The sequence below is a fragment of the Xenia sp. Carnegie-2017 genome, unplaced genomic scaffold, assembly GCF_021976095.1.
Source record: "Xenia sp. Carnegie-2017 unplaced genomic scaffold, XeniaSp_v1 HiC_scaffold_1, whole genome shotgun sequence".
NCBI lineage: Eukaryota > Metazoa > Cnidaria > Anthozoa > Malacalcyonacea > Xeniidae > Xenia > Xenia sp. Carnegie-2017.
In genome coordinates this window covers 7,894,266-7,914,401 of record NW_025813402.1, presented here as the reverse complement: position 1 = coordinate 7,914,401, position 20,136 = coordinate 7,894,266, and the positions used below count along the sequence as shown (strand labels likewise).

Genomic DNA, 20,136 nt, shown 5'->3' with positions numbered 1-20,136 from the left:
TTCTCACAAACGTCTCCGAGGTTTGCGTAAGCCAGTGCAAACACAAAGAACATCTTATATTTCTTTCATAAAATAACAATAATGCGAAACAGACAAACATTTTAATTTTTCCGCTAAAATGTATTCATGATCGATTTGCAAATTCTCTTTGACTGATTGATTGTTATGATTGATTTGATTGGTTGAGCTCGGATGTGTTTTGCACAGGCTAATGCAAACACAGCTCTAGACCAATCAGCGCACGCGTTTTATTGTGTTTATTAAAGTATTCAAGCAATATATGCACTTCTATGGTGTATAGAAACAATTTTACGATATTTTTCACCTTAATATTATGCGTTAGCCAAGCAATCCAACCATATAGTATTTTTTACATCAATGAATTTAATCGTAATAAAGTAAATGGTTTGAACCCGGGGGAGTATCATTACATGTTTGTAAATGTAGATCGTCTAGGTTGGTATAGTCCTGAGAAGGACTGTTTTTGTTGTTGTTGACTGATTTGACCCTGAAGATGACTGCCGCTAAGGTTGTCGAAACGTCAGTCAACAACAACAAAAACAGTCCTTCTCAGGAGTATACCAACTTGGGCGATGTACATTTACAAATATGTAACGATACTCCCGGGTTCAAACCATTTACTTTATTACAATGAATTTAATGCTGGGCAGTTTTCGTTTTCGTCGGGCAAAAAAGTGTCAGCACTTTTTTGGTCCCGTGCGCCCATGATAACACCGCAACTCTTTCTCTTTCTTCATGCGAGTTATCAGCGCTCTTATGAGTGGTTCATTATTTCGTGATGCAAGTTACTCTGGTTACACCATTCGGATCGGCTGCAATCTACGGCTTACAATTACCATTCCCGCTGACCATTCATGCCACGGCACGCTTTCCGATTTTGGCGCGGTTCGGATTTCGAAATAATGCGGGAAAAAATTTGTGGGAAATAAGATTCAAAATGGATGGCAAACCCTAAAATGTATTTGTAGAGTTGTTTGTATCATCTGTTGCTTTCTTATCGATCCTGGAGTGTATTATATCCATTTATAGGTTTGTATATATCTAAAATATTTTTAATTTCGTGTGTCTACTTTATTCCTATGCAAGGCCAGCGTAATTGCAGTCGAGAAATTCCTTAAAATTATTTAACATTAATGAAAGCTCAAAGCTTCACGTTGACGAAGTAATGGTTGAATGGGTACCATTCGGTTGTTTGTACATTTTGTGTACAGAAGAATGCTGCTAGCTGACAATGATCTTTTTAAAAAAATTAGTGGGCAATAGACATTCCTTACTGGCTGTGATTACATCTTATTTAATAACTAACAACTCTTTTTGGTCAGTGAATTCAGTAAATCAGTAATTTCAGTTCAATTTTTGATTCCTTGATCTTGCTCGAGTCGACCAATGTTCGTATGCGAGTACAATTTTTGTACAGTTCAATTATTTGAGAATATATCTTCAGAATAGAGTTGAGAGTTCTACCCTACAAAAAGTCATTCACCATAAAAATGTTTCACTGATTCTCAGTGATTAATAAAATTTTCATTGTTGAATCAAACAAATACATCAGGCACAAAGCTGCTTAATTTAAGAATAAGAAGGTGAATGGTTGTATGATGTTAATTAGTCATTTCATAACTTGGAAAATAAATATAGATCTTATACCATTGGTATATTCTTAACATTTTTGAAATTTGTCATATAATTGATTCTTAGATTTGATCTTTTGTTTTTTAGATTTCATTGAATCATGGTTGGGGGAGACACGGAGGATTATGTCAATTCAGAAATTGTTTGCACTCTAGCTGCCCTTGGTTATTTGGAGGATGGTATTTATTTCAAAGGAGATGATTGTTTAGGTGAGCTATTGATTATCGATGCCCTAAACATACAGGGAGTTGGTTTTATTATTTTATTGTTTTAGTGAAAAGCACAATCAAAACTTTTGAGGAATATATTTAAGTTTACTGCCTATCTATTTTGGTCTTGATACAAAACAGCAAACAAAAACAAACAAACAACATTTGTATACCGGCCAGTATTAATCCCCGCCAGGGGGTTGACCGGTCCATGAACTTTTCTACACCAAACATCTCTATCTTTCGCCATATCTCTTGTTATACCCATCGCCTTCATATCACTGTTCACAGCATCCATCCATCTCTTTCTCGGTCTACCTCGTTTGCGGACTCCATCAACATTCATATGCAACTTTCTACGAATTTCAGCACTTTCTTCCCTCCTTTCCACATGCCCAAACCACCTCAAACGCTGGTGCCTTACCCAAAACAGCAAGATTATCTTCAAAAAAATTAATTTTGTTGCCATTAAAATACGTATTCAAATGTATAACTAGGGTCATTGCCCACCCTTATTTTCTTGCCACTTTTACATTGTCAGCTATAATTTCATTTATTCGGCATGACACGCACAAAGAACTTCAGAGTTTAGGAAATTTAAAAATTTGCAGTATTTTAATCACTATTTATATTATGGCAAAAGTAGTGAATTATCAATTTATTTAAATCAGTGAGATCTATATTCATAAATATATACATTCAAAAAAAACTGAATGCAGCTTCCAAACTTTCAAAAGTATCATTCAATTGAAAGAAAAGCATGACTCTTTAGAAAACGCCTTCGTATAATGAAAGATTTTTGTTTTGTTGATTGCAGGAGCTAGGTAGCTGACGTTTTGTCCGAGCTCGTCAGTCCTTTGTTTGTATTTTTGGAAGAATAGATTGCATCCAGCTTTTATACATCACAACCATGTTCTTACATGCATATATATTAATCTATTTTTACATTTCATTTCAGAATGTTTAAAAGATTTAATTCGCTTCTTGAGAGTGGATGACGCCAGCTGCGAAATCCGAAGACAGCTGGGACGTTCACAAGCTGTAGAAAAAGTATATTCAAATGTGTGTCGTTGACGTTTATCCTTAAATCTAATCACAACAATATTTTTTCGATTAAGGATCTCATTCCGTTGCTCAAGAGTTGTACGCAAAAAGAACATGATATTTTTGATGTTTGCATACGGTAAAATTATTTGCACGTTACGATGTTTGGCTTGGTAATGTAAGAGTTTTTGGCAATGCTCGATACCATTTAACAATACTTCGATTTTGATAATATAATAGTTTGCATCATAATAAGTGTTAAATTCGTCGTTTGTTTCGTACCTTCATTTCATGGCAGAAACTTTTTTTACCGCTTAAGTAAGCGAAATGGGGGAAATTTTTGGCTCCTCAATTCCGTTTCGTTTCGTTTTTTGCTACCCCCTTTTTCTGCTGTGTAAAACCATTGGGTGTTTCGTTCAACTCAGTTTGATATCCCTAAATATTTCAAAGCAATTTGCAAGAATCATCGTGACTTGTAGTTAAGGATGATTTTTTTACCAATACGATTCAAATCATTAATTTTGCAAATTGGCAAGACTAGCAACACCGACATTGATGAAGTAAATTGGAATATACAGACTTTTCACTGTGGTTACAACAGTTTTTTTGTTGTTTTAACAGCCTGTTGCTCATAACCATACGTAACACTGTTGTGTGTAACATATAACCATGCGTCACACTGCGATGTGTAACATGTAACCATACATATCACTGCAGCGTGTAACATGTAACCATACATATCACTGCAGCGTGTAACATGTAACCATGCATATCACTGCAGCGTGTAACATGTAACCATGCATATCACTGCAGCGTGTTACATGTAACCATGCATATCACTTCTGCATTTAATGCATAAACATACATATCACTGCGGCGTGTAACAAGCAACTATACTTAACACTGTGCAAATCATGCCAATATGCATTGAACGCCTGTTGTCACTGCTCGTGGATTTTTAACACGGGTGAGAATTACCAATGTAATTCTCTAATCCTGCATTAGGTTGCTGGTTAACCTCACACAACCCACCATGATTTGTTTTGGGCGCCAAGAACCAAAAAATCTAAAGGAGAAAGATGAGGCACATTGGTTTATCGAAGTTACTTCTCATTTGCAATCCTATAAGGAGGTACGTACGTACGTACATAACCCGATCGGGGATAGTTCCCAGCTCTATATTCGATGGATATTTCATTTTGATTGGTATTTCAATTTCTTGTTAAGGCATTTACGGATAGAGAAGTTATGAGTGTTATTGGTGGAGAACTGGGGAGACTGCTTCAGCTGGTGAGATTATTTTCAATTTGAACAAGTAGCGGTTTTTCTTTACCCGTGTTTTGTCAGATTTTGCTAGACGTTGCTTTTTGTGTTGCGCACGCTAGCAAAAAAAGTCAATAACGTTATGCACTGGCATGTGATGTAGTTGCTAGTCGGTTTAGTTCCTTAGAATTTATATGGCTGTCGTAGACTCATAGTAAAACTGCTCATTTGCTATGAGGCTCGTCTCTTACAGGAGTGGGATAAAAGACAAGAAGAAGATATGCTCTTAATCGAACGTATTCTGTTATTACTTCGAAATATTTTACATGTTCCAGCAGACCCGAAAGCTGAAAAGGTGCGACTTGTCGAAAACCATCGAACTTTCTGGTGACCGTGTTTTCGTTTGTCCAACAATCTTTACTGTTTCTTTCGATTGACTGAATCGAATTGCATCAAATTGATGCTTTGCACGCTCAGAGTTTATTTCGCAGCACCGCCACTTAAGCTGTCAGTTTTCCTAAACCTTCTCGTCTTTGTATACATTTATATTCTGTGTTTCAAGAATGTTTATCCTGTTGTTTTATATTAATAGAGGACTGACGAAGACGCCACAATTCACGATCAAGTCTTGTGGTTTGTGATATCTTTGTGGTTTGATTTATCAGTCTTATTCGTTTAAAAGATGTGCTTTAAATTGTGCACAATCGCGCTTCATTTTCCCGTCTGTTGTTTTTCCTTATTTCTAGGAATTTACACGCATGCTGCATCGATGATTTCATCATATACGTGGCGAGCTCTCCTGATGAGGTGAGTAGCAGTTGCTAATATCCTATGGAAAAATAGGGGCATGCCCCCTCCTGCGGGCTCCCTTGCTCCGCTGTACTCGTAATGCCTCATCACTCCTTGTGATTTTTTCCGTCTATCTGTAGAGTCGATGGTGTATGCATGCTTTGGAGATCATTTCTCATATGATGCGTGAGCAAGTATGAACATTAAAAACTTTATCAGGTCCATTATAAATGCCCCCAAAAACATACTTCGAAATCAAATGCACGCAGTTACCGTATAATCAGGCAGATGTACGTATAAAATGCAGTTGAACAATTACTTCATTATCAGGTAGACTGAAATAGTAAATATTAAGACGTTCAAATGTAACTCATGCGCATGAGCACTACCAATGATAGTGACAGATAATTTTATCAGATTGAAGTTAGCCTGAATCTCAAAGTCATGCGTCATGATGTTTTTCACCATTCCTTTTGTATATATTTTAGAAAGCGGATGTTGTGGCTAAGACCGCGGCTCAAAAAACACAGAAAGAGATAGATGATGATATGAGGTACAAGATATTCTCAAAAATTGTTTTGTAGTGTGTGGTGTTATGTGAGTGAATGGGGGGAGGAGGAAGGAAGGAGAGGGGGGAGGAGGGGGAGGAAAAGTTGGGAGGGGATGTATCACACCCTTCAAGTCTTTATTGAAGAATTTGAAAGAATTGTAATGATTTGACAAACTTCGACGAACAAGTCAGTAAAAGATATCTTGTAGTGTGTTTCAATTGTAAAGTTTTAGAGTCCTAGAGTTATAGTTTCCCTAAGCTTTTGTTTTTGGTTTGAAAATTGTTGCTAAACAGTATGATGTATCTACGTTTGTAGGGAACTCGAAATTCTTTATGAAAGAGAGAAAGCTGCGCAGACTCGAGTCTTTCGAAAAAGCAGCAGGTACATATGTTAAAGTAGTATGAAAGAGAGAAAGCTGCGCAGACTCGTGTCTTTCGAAAAAGCAGCAGGTACATATGTTAAAGTAGTATGAAAGAGAGAAAGCTGCGCAGACTCGTGTCTTTCGAAAAAGCAGCAGGTACATATATTAAAGTAGTATGAAAGAGAGAAAGCTGCGAAGATTCGTGTCTTTCGAAAAGCAGCAGGTATATCTATTAAAGTAGTATGAAAGAGAGAAAGCTGCGAAGATTCGTGTCTTTCGAAAAGCAGCAGGTACATATGCGTATTAAGGTAGTAGAGATGCTAGCGATAATGAATTATTTAAGCAATGCTGGCGATAAACTTCAATATTCAAGGCTTTTTAAAAGAAGCTTTTTTTAGGACACGACACTTATGTAATACCAAACAGGAGATGTTGTATATAACATTCTTGCATGTGTTACTATGCCTTAGGCCTTCGAGATTTTTTTGTCCGAGTCATGGTCTCCGACATAAAAATCTCTGTTATGAGTATCAGTGAAAATTAGAGCAATTCTCAACAGGCTTCGAAGATAATTAAGAATGTCAAAATTTGTTAGGAGTTTTATCTCTGTAAAATCTGTCGTCATCAATGGACTTCAAGACTTAAACGTTTTTACTGTTTTCCCATGCACTCAAAATCTTGTTTCGAGAGATTTGTCACAAAATTGAAACCTGAGAGATTGAGTTGGATTTTGGCATGTATTTTGTCTTGGATGTTTGAGTTTCGTGAAGTTGCTGAATTTTCTTCTGTTAAATGAACTTATTTTACTGTATTTTTGCTTGCTAACGATGTAGCTAATAGCTAGAAATAGAAGCAATTTTTTCTTTTCAGGCATTCAAACTTTGGCGGAACCTTTCATGTGGAAAACATCAAGGCTTTAAACGACGAGAACAATTTGCTGTATCACAAACCATTACAACGTAAGTATATCTAATGTCGAATATTCTTTTACAAAGATTGTGTATGTATGTGGTGTTTTTCCATGTTTGGAGTTGGGATTAGTTTTTCATTAGATGAATGAACTTTCTATTGTTTCCTTTCGTCTTCGGCCTCTTTTTTTGAAATCTTTTGTCCGTCTTTAAATATTTCAAGCAATTCACTAGTTTTATCATCGACTGTTGAATACACTCACTGGTTTCATTCTTGTTTGTAGAGGCGAAAAATTTGTCCTTTGATTTTGGTAAAACAGCTCCAAGGAAACGCAAGGCAGAAATGCGCGCTAGAGAACAGGATATCGGGCGAAAGTCTACATTAAGTGTCAGGTACATGTCCTGTATTTGTTTAATTGCTTCAGTTTGTTTTTGTCTTTCACTTCACTTGCTGTATTGGCAAACATGCGCAGTTTGAAAATTGACATTTGAATTGACATATATATATATAATTTGGTGTTTTGTCTCAAGTCAACATATTATGTCTTTTTCTGGTTTTGTTTATGTAACAGCTATGCTGGCTGACTTTAACTACATACGTGTATAAACGCTCTTGTTTTTCTCCAATTTGGTGTATGTATCATATACTGTCACCATAATACGTATAGATGTAGCTGCAGTCTTTGGAAGGCGGAGTTTAAATTTTATGACGTATTAATATGTAGTACCACTGAACTCAGGGATACTGTGAATATAAAAGTTTGTACTCCATTCCCCAACGTTATTCTCTGAGCACACCCTCGTGCAAATAGGTGCGTTAATGATTGTATGCTGTTTATCTTATTTTGCGGTTCTTCTCTCTACAAGGCTTTTCCTCAAAGAGTTTTGTGTTCAGTTTCTTGAAAACGCTTACAATCCATTGATGCACACAATAAAGGTAAGCGGAGATTATCCTATAGTTCATCGGAAAAACTCATTTTTGAAAAAAACTGAACATTTGGCGTGTTTTTTTTTGTGCGGATTTTTACAGAATATTGAAAGTTTTCCACGTAAAGCACACCGTACTGAAGTTACTTTAAATGTCAAATTCAACGAAGAACTCCCTTTGTTAAGCTCTCTGTAAACACGTCAAAAAGATGCAAGCATTTGCTCAGTTTTACAAAGAAAAGATTTTTCCTTTTAAACTTTTTAATAATTTGATATATCTATTCGCGATAAAATGTTGCATTTTATCTCAAGTTCATCTGTACCAAACAGAATTGTCTCAAAAAAGTAGTTCAATCCTTTAATTTTGATGAAGCAATTGTCTAAATTTAACTGTCTGTTGAGGTGATTTTAAAGAAACTTCGCTCGAAACACTTCGCAAATTGACCTTTCGTATAATATCTCTCAAGGACAATTTAAAGCAATCAAGAACTCAGGAAAACGACGAATCTTATTATCTCTGGGCTATGAGGTTACAAGCATCAAATTATAAAGTTGTATGGGACAGTGTGTATACGGTCACTTTAGCTCATGTTTGTACTTCAAAGTACATAATGTTTTGCTTCTATTTATAGTTTATATTTTGTATTGTTACGAGCATCAAATTATAAAGTTGTACGGGACAGTGTGTATAGGGTCACTCTAGCTCATGTTTGTACTTCAAAGTACATGTTTTGCTTCTATGTTTCCATGTATAGTTTATATTTTGTTGTTTTTAGATTTTTTATGGAATTTAATCGACACGTCCAGTTCAATGTTGCTTACATCAGGTATTTGTATGTTTTTATTGCGTTTTGTTTCCGGCACGAATTGATTTTTTAGTGTTTGTTGACCGCTGACCTTAACGGTTAGTGTGTACTCATACTATCCGAGCCCGCACTATAATTTTGAGCGAAAGCTAAGTTTATGCCTTTCTCCAGTGAGACCCTGAATGTACCGACATTTCAAGATATTGTCGTCATGATTACAAGATTCTTCGACAACTTAACGACAATCAAGAACGAGAAGCTTGAGTGGGGCCGAAGGTAATGGACATGTTTTGATTAGAATGATACATGTAAATTGGAATAAAATTTGACTTGAATTAACCTGATTTTTTCGACCGGCTTAAACTGATTTGAATTGGTACGTACATATGTGATGAAAATGGATTAAGCAATAGAGAATTCACTTTGGTCAAAGTTATTTCGATGGCCAATCTATTCTTTTTTACTCAATATTATGTATAATGTAAAAAGCTTGAAAAATTGTTGTATCGATCTTAAATGTAAATTCCGATCATTTCCTCATCTATTGAACGACGTACACAATTTTTGGTGTATTTCTTCTAGATTACATCTTGGTGTGCGTGCTTACCAAGAATTAATACAACACATCGCATTGTTACAAGCATCAAAGGATAATGTTCTGCGGGACAGTGCAAAAATCATCAAAGGTACGTATATTCTGCTGTATGCGCCATGCATATATTATTGTTGGTCACGTTGGAGGCTGATCTATAAAAACGGCAAGAGCGTAGGAAGATCGTTAGGGGAAAGGGTTTTTATTCATGTACCCACATTGCATATTATAATCCGTAAAAGAATAGATTTCAAATGAACTTAACTCGTCATATAAATATATGAAAATCAGCCCCCCCCCCCAAAAAAAAATCATTGATCTTCCTACGCTCGCAAACCCGAGGTTTACTCGACTTATGATTGACTTGTTAAAATGCCAATGTTAGTTTATTTTTTATAAAAGAAAACTTTGTAGATGATTGAAAGGAAAGTAGTCATTTCTCTCTGTCATAGATACAGTTGATACGATTGACATTGTTATATGAACATTTCTTTTGTAGAAAATATTTTTTATGTTCCTGAATATAAAGATGTGTTCATAGTTTTATTGAAGAAATTTGATTCACGTAGTCAAACAAAGTACGTTTGCTATAGTACATGCAATGGGTTGTTCATCTTTAATAATTAATTATTTGAAGATCAATGATTTGTCATCATTATTATAAAGATGATGGGTGCAGATTTTCCTCTAAAATCATCAAAATCCGCCACAAGTTCTTTGGTCGTGCTTTATGTTAAAAATTCTTATTGTTTAGAATCCTCTTGTTGTGTTTTTGTTTGTTTCTAAATGGTGGCCGTTTTGAAAAATGTAGCTCCATTTACGTAAGGATACACTTGCATTTTTAGATCATTTCTCCGAGATTTGATTGAAGCGTTTCATGTATTTCTCAAGCTTCTTGAAGGACATTGTAAAAACAAGGGCCACGTTATAGTTCAGGTAATATTGTCATCCAAGTATACTCAAGCTTAAGCACCAAAGTTTAAAATTTTTGTTTGTTTTACTGTGTTTCCATTTAGAAAAAGAACAAGGTCAAGAAAAGGAAGAAGAAAGGAGTTCCTAAGCAGCAACCAGGTAGTATACATCAACTGATATCAAAATACCAAATTGAAAGATTGATCACAAATTCATATTTAATCACTGCATTCACGTTACCAAACAAAACAAATCCATCACTCCTCTTCTTTGAAACTGGATGAATATGTTGGAGTATCTACAGTACCGCTCGCGTATTTGTTAACATAATTTTGACATGTTAACATGTTAACATAACGCGTATCGTTCTCGTATCATACGCGTATCATTCTCGTATCATACGCGTATCGTTTTCGTATCATACATGTATCCTTCTCGTATGATGCGCGTATCGTTCTCGTATCATACGCGTATCGTTCTCGTATCATACGCGTATCGTTCTCGTATCATACGCCTATCGTTCTCGTATCATACGCGTATGTTTTTCGTATCATACGCGTTTCATACGCGTACCGTATGTTAACAAATACGCGAACGGTACTATACTGCTTTTCAGTTCAATGAAACAGAGGGTCAAGATTATACGCACAAATAAAGCCAAAACTGCTTTATACCAAGCCATCATCCTAGGATATACATAATATTAATTCTAACACGTTTAATATGCACATGAAAAACATGTGACTTGAACGAGATTTGAACTCGCACCTTCGGGATACTAGTCCGCCACTCTACCTGTTGAGTTATCAAGTTTTTCATGTGCATATAAAAACCGCGTGAGAATTAATATTATGTATATTCTTTAAAACTGCATTGTTTAAGCTTCATCCAGTGAAGACATTTTATAGTTTCATTTCCTCGAACTGATTCAGTAGACGCTTGTGCGTTATTGCGTACTTATGTTTATTTTTGACAGTACGTTGGTACAATTTTTGACAGATAGTGCAGCAGTTACTCTCTCTGTTGTACTTTATACTGCATGTATGGTAAACAAAGAAATGCCTCAAAATTTTTAACAAGAGTGTGAGATTGTAAATGTTGGTATTTGCCTATTTTCCTGCCAATCTAGTTGTAGCCCTGACTGCTGATCAAAAAGAAGAAAGGTGGCAAGAATTGAGTGGAGAATTTTCGGAATTTCTCCAAAACCAAGAAGGAGGGCTTCCCTCGATCGTTCATCCTTTTGACCCGGTCTCTGACGAGCCAGAAGAAGATCAAAAGTATAAATTTGAACGTTTGACTTTGTTATATCATTGATTACATCATTTTGGATTGATTTGTTTTCAGGACGAGATGTCTATCTATAATCCAGCAGCGCATCCGTGAAAAATTATTTGGTGAAAGTCTTGCTTTTCTTCGAGCTGCCAGGTTTGATTTCTACGATTAATGCATGTATAAGTTTGACTGGAGCATTAAAATATTACTGAAGAATTACCTAATGACATCAAAGAAAAGAAAATGAAAAGCTCTGGGCCGTTTGCTCAGAGTTTGAGAAGTGTGAAGAATAAATTTTCGAAAGTTTTCTGTCTGCAATGATTTTGCTTGATTGTACACTCACTAACTTTTTTAAGTTTTCTGTTTTTATGGATACTCTCGTGTTATTTGGTTCATTTTCTTTTAGTTTATCATGCTTCTAATCGTGGTCTTTTTAGTTTATTATTGAATCATGGTCCATACTACTCTGTACTCGCCATGACTAGTAGTTGTGCTTACCACATCCAATAATTGATATGTATTGTGTGCAGAAGTTTTGTCCCAAATTGAAAAAAATGCGGACCGTTTGGGCCAACCATTATCCAAATTTATTTTTTTATATTCGTTTTATTTTTGCTTCTTAGAGAAATTTGGACTAACGACTTGTTTGGTAAAAACGAAATGGAGCCGGAAGAAGAATTCATGTGTTTTTACGATATTTTCCGCTTGGATCTTCCAGGTACGGTTATGTGAATAGCAAATTTAGATTTGATTGTTCAATGCAAATACGTGCCATAAACGTCTCGATTTTTTTTCAATTCTGTTTGTCTGTGACTTATACATGTTTCCTAACTCGCATATATCTACTCCTGTTCATAGTTATTAATAATCGTGTTGAAGAAATGCCAGAAACCGCTGAACAAGAAGATGAATTGACGGATCCAGGTGAGACATCCATAACTCTAATAAAGTTAACGTATGAAATAATTCCTGTCGTTTAGATAAAAGTACATCTCACTCTCACCTATCGTATATCGTGTAATTGTTATATGTACATGTTTCAGAAACGTTCATGTGTAATTTTTTTACAGAGAATTTGCCTTAAAATATCTAATGAGAGTTCATTATAGAGGCGGAAGAGCTTCAAGCTGTTCAAGTAAAAGAAATTGAATTTCAATTGGCAGATTTTTTAAAACAGTAGGTTGTCTACAGATTAATTTTAGGCCCTTATGCATGGTCGACATGCGTAATAAAATGAACTCATCCTTACGACTAGAACCACACATTGTGGTAAAACGCTTTTTTGAAAAACTTCCTGTGTTCCTTATTCATTAACATACATGAAGTAAATGACAGTTATCATACGCAGATGAAGTTTTTTATCAATCTTCATGTAGACTTGCCTCTCCACTGGTCATTAAACCGTACTGCTGGCTCTTGGCTTGTTATGAAGAAAACAGTTATCAAATGAATCATTACATTGTGAAGATGCTTCATCGCGTTGCCGTCGATTTGAAACTGCACGCAATGTTATTTCAACTTTCTTTGTTTATGACATTTAAGAAAGTCTTCAATGATCCTGCTTCCAGCAAGTATAAGGTACTGCTGCTGTCTTGGAAAATTTCGATATCTCAATGTCGAGAAATCGACTAGATTATCGAAAATATATGCAAACCAGAAAAATTACAGAAACGTAGTTTGGTTAATATACCTTTTAAACTTATCTATTATGAAAGGGAAAACTATACACTGCAAGCGTGTTTTATTATTAGGCTTTGCTTACTCTACAAGAGTGATTTATTAGGCTGTTGTTTACTCTGAAAATGTGATTGTATTAGGATGTTGCTTACTCTGCAAGTGTGATTTATTATGCTGTTGTTTACTTTGTAAGTGCATGATTTATATGTTTAAACATCATTTTCATACAATTGTAAACTGACTTTCCCTTGTAGGAACTGGTAAAATTTTCCAAGTACATCCTGACGAAGTTTTTCGAATTGCTTCCAAATAATCCAACACTCTGCGCTGAACTCTTATTTTGGAAATCATCACTGGAATGTTACGGAATTACCGAAGGTTTTGACAACCTGCAGCTAAGGTTAATATTGCGTAGATTTTTGGTGGGAAAATAAGAAACTAGGGCGAAGTTATGAAAAAGCTTTAGCTAATACGAAGTGTGCTTTATCGCACACAAACATTTTTATATCAGGCAGTGTGAAGAATGCTCACACTTTTATACCAAAACAGAGCAATCGTAATTGGGCTTGTAGAGACTGGCTGGGATTTATTCATTTGGCAATTATAATAATTCACCTGGGAAAGGGGACTTTCTTTTTGTGTGATGTTTATTTTCTGACTCCAGATTACTGATAGTCGATTTTCCATTTAGAGCTTTGAAGAGATCTAGTCATTCATGGACGTTTGAGGAAGAGGAAGAATTGAAACAGTTATACAACGAATTTAAGGACTCGGAAGGTTAGTACTTAGCCAAATTTCAAATGGAAATCACATTATAGTGAACATACATTGAAGCCTCTCCACTGAATTTTTTCGTGCCACGCATATCTCATTGCGCATGTGATTACCATAGTGGCAGCCAGTCAACTTCTTTTTGACCAATAGGGATGATGAAATGGCTAACGGCAGCCAGTAGTCTAATTAAATATACCGCGGCGAGTTGCACACGAAATGGACCTAGTGTATATTCCCTATACTGTGATGGAGATGAAAGTTTAGCAGTATTTTTCAAGCATAAGTTTATACTGTGTATTTTTTCTTAACAGATTTAGTCGAAAAAATTCTCCAAAGTATCAATAACGAATTCAGATCCAGGCGCCAGGTAATAGGGACAAATCATCAATGTTCTACTGCTGACCGTTGTCGGTCGCGGTAAAAAGCTTGCCATTCAATGATTTAGAACCCAGTCTTCTAGATGTCTTCTAGTTGAGGCAGATGCCATCTTGAAAGGAGGCAAAAAGCAAAACTCAAAATGAAAAAGAAGTCAAAACAAAGTTTAAAAAACCCATCCTATAAAACATTTTAAAAATTAAACCTACACTGTCAACTTGCAACTGTATATCAACTCAGCAAAAGCCGATATTAATCGTAAATAACGTCAGTTATGCCACTTTCAAGATGGCGGCTTGCCTCACTCGTTACTTTACAATTTCGGCTGAGTCAAATATCTAATAGATTGGGCTCTAGGTCATTGTTGCCATGTTATACTTCAGTAACACAAGTTTCCCGCCATGCTGCTGCTGATGTACAGTATTTTTATTATGTTCACACTTTTAGTGTGCTGTTTTGATAATTTTCCAAAATATTTGGTTTTCTTCAATCTTACTCTTTTTACAACGGGGATCTGGAATATAGTTCGCGTTTCAACATTGAATTAATGTTGTTAATTATTTCCTCGAAATATATTGTTAGGTTGTTGGGAAACTTATTACACTTGGCCTGGTTGAAAATCGAGAAATTTTAAAAAAGTAAGCAAGTTGTAAACAAATTAAAAGCTCCACTGCTTATAATTTCATGATACGAAACATTTTTACTCACTAGAGTCCATTGCTTCATTGTAGGAAACCAGGTAACAAGAATTCGTGGTCAGATGATGAACAAAACGAACTCCGACACTTGTTCGAAGAGTTTAAAGACACCGAAGGTCTGATTTTCTGTGAATGTATTTCAAATGATTTCACAGAAGCTATGCACGAATTCAGTTTTCTATGCGAAATTCATGATATGTCAACATTATGGTCAATATTACGGAGGAGTAGGTGTAAGGCATTGAAGGGCTGGGAATTAGGCTTAGAGGGGTTTTTAAGGAAGCTTATTTCTTTAAGAAACATGTAAATTCGAAAACACATTGCTCGAGACTGCACACGAGACGTGCTTTCCATCTTTATTAGTTCAATAACAAAACATTTTTCCCCATTGCCGTGAGATGTTGAAGAAGCTTAAGCCTCGGTCACACTGCATCCGATAACGATCCGATAACGATGCAAAAAAAATCGCTCGTTATTCAAACTTTTGTGTGCGGTCACATTGCAGCGATAACTATAACGATTTATCATTAGTATGTGACCATTAAATTTCCTTACAGTTTGTCGTTATCGTTTATCGTTATCGTTGAACAGTGTGACCGAGGCTCTAGACTATAGTGTTGTGTGTGGACTTTTTGCTTTCTTTATATCCCTCATTCAAACTAATTTTCCACTCCCTCCTCACATCTTCATCTAAACTTTCCATCAACGCATTTCTTAATGTCTCATCTCTACAATAGATGTTGTGAACGGAATACTTATGGCCTTGAGTAATAAAAGAAGAACAAGAAGACAGGTGAAAGTGTAATTGTCATTCTCACAATTGACGTACGTATAAGGGTTGTTTTGGATTGTGAAGACATTTCTAAGTGCTCGGCTGTCTCGTCATAGTGCGAACTGCTCATGTGTTCGTATACGTATCCTGCATGATCAACCAAGATATTTTTACAGTCGTCTGTCAACAACAATGCATTGCGCGCTCGGGTTGCGCTATTCTTTTTATGTGTAAAAGCTTTTGCGATTATTTATTCCTGGGAATGTTACTCATCTTTGTGGAATTTCAATTAATTTACAGACGTCATTGATTGCCGTTAATTTAAATCTTTAGGTTGTCAATCAGCTGGTTAAGTTGGAGATTGTTCAAGATCGCAGCATACTTCAGAAAAAGAAATCTAAGAAATGGAGAAAACAGACAAACGCAGAGTACCCGGTATAATGGTTTTTAAAAACCACTATTTGTGAAGTTAGGATATAATATATATAAGGCTTGTTGTACTTGTAATCGTTCTTCGTTTAACCTGAGTGTTTTTATGTATAAATTCTTTTTTGTTAATACAGGAAGAAAATGGCAATAGTGGAAAAATAGATGAAGGTAAAACATTGAAACTTAAAGGACCTTAACTTAAAATATCACCGACAGAGCTTATTAAATAGATATATTTTGTTTACCGATTATATGTCGTAAAATGGCCGGTGTGGCTTGATGTTCAGACCAAAACTGGATTGTATTCTACAAATTTCACTTCGTCTGGATAATGAAAATTTACTCTCGATATTATAACTAACAACTGAATACACTTTTTCTCGTTGAACCATCTACATCGCTTTCAAATCAATTTTAAAAATTTACGTTTCACTTTGTAAACAAATACGTTGCGAAAAAAATATCACTTTTGGACCACGGTCGAGATGTCGGAAAAGCGGCCTGCTGCTACAGCCAATCAGATTGCGCAAAATCAAAAAATATCGCTTCACGTGCTTGAATACAAAATAAATAGTATTATTGAACTCTTCTCATTGGTTCTCTATAACTCTAGAAATGGGCATTTACATCAATAACATGCATTTAAATTATGTAAAGATTTTTCTTGGTTTGTTTTGGTTTTAACTTTGCTGGGACATTGCTCGGCTTATTGTAAATATCGCCAACCGATTTGTCTATGTACATTCATGCCATGCATCAATGCGAACTTCGCCACTTTCCACATAGATGAGGATGATGAATCTGAAGATATAGCGACATCAGACGAATCATCTCATGATGGTGAAGATAAGTCAGATTTGGAGTCTGATGATGAAACGACTGGATCTGACTTCATATCTTTGTTGGCTGATGTGAAAAATTCCGGTATTTTGTTTTGACAGCGAAATTGTTGTTCGTGCAGAATCCTTCCACCCAACCCCCCACCCCCCCTCCCGTGTGCCACTTTTACTCAGATAGTATGGAATCTTGCATTTTTTAATTTTTTAAAGCAAAGTTCTTGTCAATGTGGGAAATTTTTCTTGTTTTTCATGAGTTTAGTCTTTGGTTTAACTTAAATTGATAATCGTAAATTCCAGTCATACATATTTTTTGTCACATTTTGTCGATTGTTTGCTGTTTTATTAATTTATCATAGAGCACTCTGAACAGTTGGAATGGATTAAGAACAAGTTAAATGGAGTTGCGGATGACCGATTTGAAGATGGTATGCATGATTTTCATATTGATGTAACCATCCCAATCTGTTGTTTCTTTCTATGGATAGAATCAATGCATAAGTCTTTTAAATTAATTGCTGTATTAATGCGATAAACTGAAACATAAGAACTGTTGTTTGATTTCGTCAAAGTACAGCGTCAAAGATAGTATGTGGTCACTGTACCGACCTTTTGTTTTATTCTTTCGGTTGTGCATTTGTCAATCAATGCCAACATTATTTGCATTTAAAATTAACACATAACAAAAAAATGCTTACCTAAAGCCACATTTGCAAGTATTTTGTTTTGTGTAAGTTCTACATTGGAGCAGAAATAAGTTTTTATGTGGAATCTTACAGACGATTGGCAACCTTTGCCTCTTGTGACCATCACAGAAGAAAGTGAACTCGCATTACGAAATAAATCGTTTCAAAAGCTTCTCAAGGAAATTGGATTGGTTCCCCCTGCCGACGAACAAGTACGACATATGAGAATAATAATTTACCAATAATGGCCGGGGGGTTTGTGAATTTAGATTTTGAAGCTTACACGCTGCATGGACTTGCATGTTACATCACGGTCGCCATGTTGGTTGAATTTCACAGAGGATTTTTCTTGTTTACAATTCAAATATCAACCAACAAGGCGAAAGTCTCTTTGTCCTTTGACTTCTGGGAGAGTGGTTGCAATTCCATCTATACATGGTGTATTTTGTAATTTAAACAAAGATCAAAGCTGTATTAGGGCGGTTACCCAGGGAGATATCTCACGTGACTGCTTAATGCGGGTGCCGCTTTATACAGGTTCCACTGCACTTGGTTGAAGCTATTTTGTAATGAAAAGCACTCTATATTATTTTATATTCAGCTATATTGCATTGAAAAGGTCCATTACATAATCTTTTATGGTTGCGTGAACTTCATGTCGATGAATAAGCAATATGTTTTTTTTTATTCAGGAAAAATATTGGCGTATCCCAAGTAACCTATCGCCTGGACATTTGCGAAAAGCAGCTACTGAACTTGATATGGATCTGCCAGAGTGTAAGTAGTAAACACTTATCTCGGCTGAGGCCGCAAGATGACGATGATGAGTAAACGCTTATAACAGCGGCTGTATGCATGCGTTGTTTTATAAAAAAGGATAAATATTTATTGAAATGAGCCGTCTGATTGCCCTGAGACAACAGATTGTTTAAAGATTTTTGAGTTTTTCGGTTTTTCTGGAAGAAATTAAAAAATCTCCGATTTCAAAAGTTTAAGTGCTTATCGTACATGAGATCTTTGTAAATAAGTAGATTGTTGCAGGATATGAAATTCAAATAATGACTTTCAAAAATTCTAAACAAGCAAAACCCTTGATAGACCTCCCTTTTTATGTATTCTTGCGTTCCTATTGAAGTTACTTGAATTTCAGCACCGTTTCATCCGACTGTTATTTGCTTATGTAGTGCCCAATTTTGCTAATTTCGAGACACAAAAGACAAAGCCGCATCCAAAGAGACAAAAACTAGCTGCGTTAGCTGCGAGTATTACGTCATCAAGCAAGAGGGAAAAAAGAGCTATGAAAAGGCGCGAAAAAGTAACTGATGAGATAAATGCTGTGTCGGTGGAGAGCGTGGATGTGCAACGAGACGAAGAGTCAACAGAGGACAAGAGGTTCGTCAAATAAGTTTTTTTGCTTTTATGTAGTATACACTCAAAAGGCATTTCATTGATTGACCTCTTTCAATAATTACTTTAAAAGTTTAATCTCATTTCATAAAGAGCGGTAACTTCACATTTTGATATATCATCACGTTGACAGTGAATTTGATGTCATCGAAAATGCAATTGAGAAAGCAGTGCGATTGAAGAAGATCCCCAAACGAAAAAGAATTCGAGTCGAAGATAGTGATGAAAGTGACGATGATGCCTTGCGCATTCATGGCGAGAAAAACCATAATCATAATGAAGATGATAATATTGAGGACGACACCATACTAACCCTAAGACGAGCGGAAGATGAAGATGACGTCATGAATGTTGGTATAAAGAGAAATCGAAGTCTCGATCATGATGAAAACGATGATGAAACTAGCGACGAGGATGAGCTAGAAATGCCTTTAGTTCGTGTAAAAAGAGCAAGAAAAGTTGTTTTTGATGATGGCGATGACGACGACGATGACTAGTTGATGAAAACAAACGTACGTTCACATTAAACTGCGTTTCAGCATTTGAGTTACATTTATTTGAGTTTTCAAAGATATTTCTAATATGACTAGGTTTTGTTCGCGTGCTAGCTACATCACGGGGGCGCTGATTTATTTTTGCGTATGTTTGTTAATAAAAAAGTTCAACAAAATTTCATTGAAGGAATTGATGACTCCTGTATGAAATGACGACTTCGAATAATATCTACGATGGAATGACGAGCACAATGTTTTACAATGAGCGATAAGGCATGAAATAAACGAGCTGGCTCTAACAACAGATTTATATGTTACTTCCTTTTGAAATCAATTGTGATTATGTACTTTACAATTTTTACAATATGAAGACAAATGCATCCCACTTCTTTATCAATGTTCCTGCGCTTATGCTAATTTATTAAATAAACACAATGAAACGACGCTGATTGGTCTAGAGCTGTGTTTGCATTGGCCTGTGCAAAACACATCCGAGCTCAACCAATCAAATCAATCATAACAATCAATCAGTCAATAAGAATTTGCAAATCGATCATGAATACATTTTAGCGGAAAAATTAAAATGTTTGTCTGTTTCGCATTATTGTTATTTTATGAAAGAAATATAAGATGTTTTTCGTGTTTGCACTGGCTTACGCAAACCTCGGAGACGATTGTGAGAACTCTCGAGTTCTCCAAAG

General features: G+C 35.7%; 1 protein-coding gene across 1 annotated transcript; it reads left to right on the top strand.

The window, feature by feature from the left end:
- Positions 1-709: 709 nt before the first annotated feature.
- On the top strand, positions 710-19,611 carry LOC124444234 (protein timeless homolog). The gene is made up of 42 exons (XM_046994824.1): positions 710-1,050; positions 1,741-1,862; positions 2,821-2,912; positions 2,981-3,045; positions 3,912-4,038; positions 4,134-4,196; positions 4,423-4,524; positions 4,762-4,802; positions 4,916-4,976; positions 5,099-5,152; positions 5,447-5,511; positions 5,825-5,890; positions 6,741-6,829; positions 7,063-7,171; positions 7,646-7,715; positions 8,173-8,234; positions 8,482-8,532; positions 8,683-8,787; positions 9,094-9,197; positions 9,603-9,681; positions 9,949-10,039; positions 10,120-10,174; positions 11,145-11,292; positions 11,360-11,440; positions 11,911-12,005; positions 12,146-12,211; positions 12,397-12,463; positions 12,664-12,865; positions 13,219-13,364; positions 13,656-13,741; positions 14,050-14,105; positions 14,696-14,751; positions 14,845-14,927; positions 15,549-15,604; positions 15,917-16,018; positions 16,147-16,180; positions 16,799-16,936; positions 17,208-17,276; positions 17,628-17,746; positions 18,227-18,311; positions 18,719-18,926; positions 19,075-19,611. The coding sequence occupies exons 2-42, from the start codon at positions 1,754-1,756 to the stop codon at positions 19,436-19,438; spliced, it is 3,921 nt and encodes a 1,306-aa protein (XP_046850780.1). The 5' UTR covers positions 710-1,050; positions 1,741-1,753; the 3' UTR covers positions 19,439-19,611.
- The last annotated feature ends 525 nt before the right edge of the window (positions 19,612-20,136 follow it).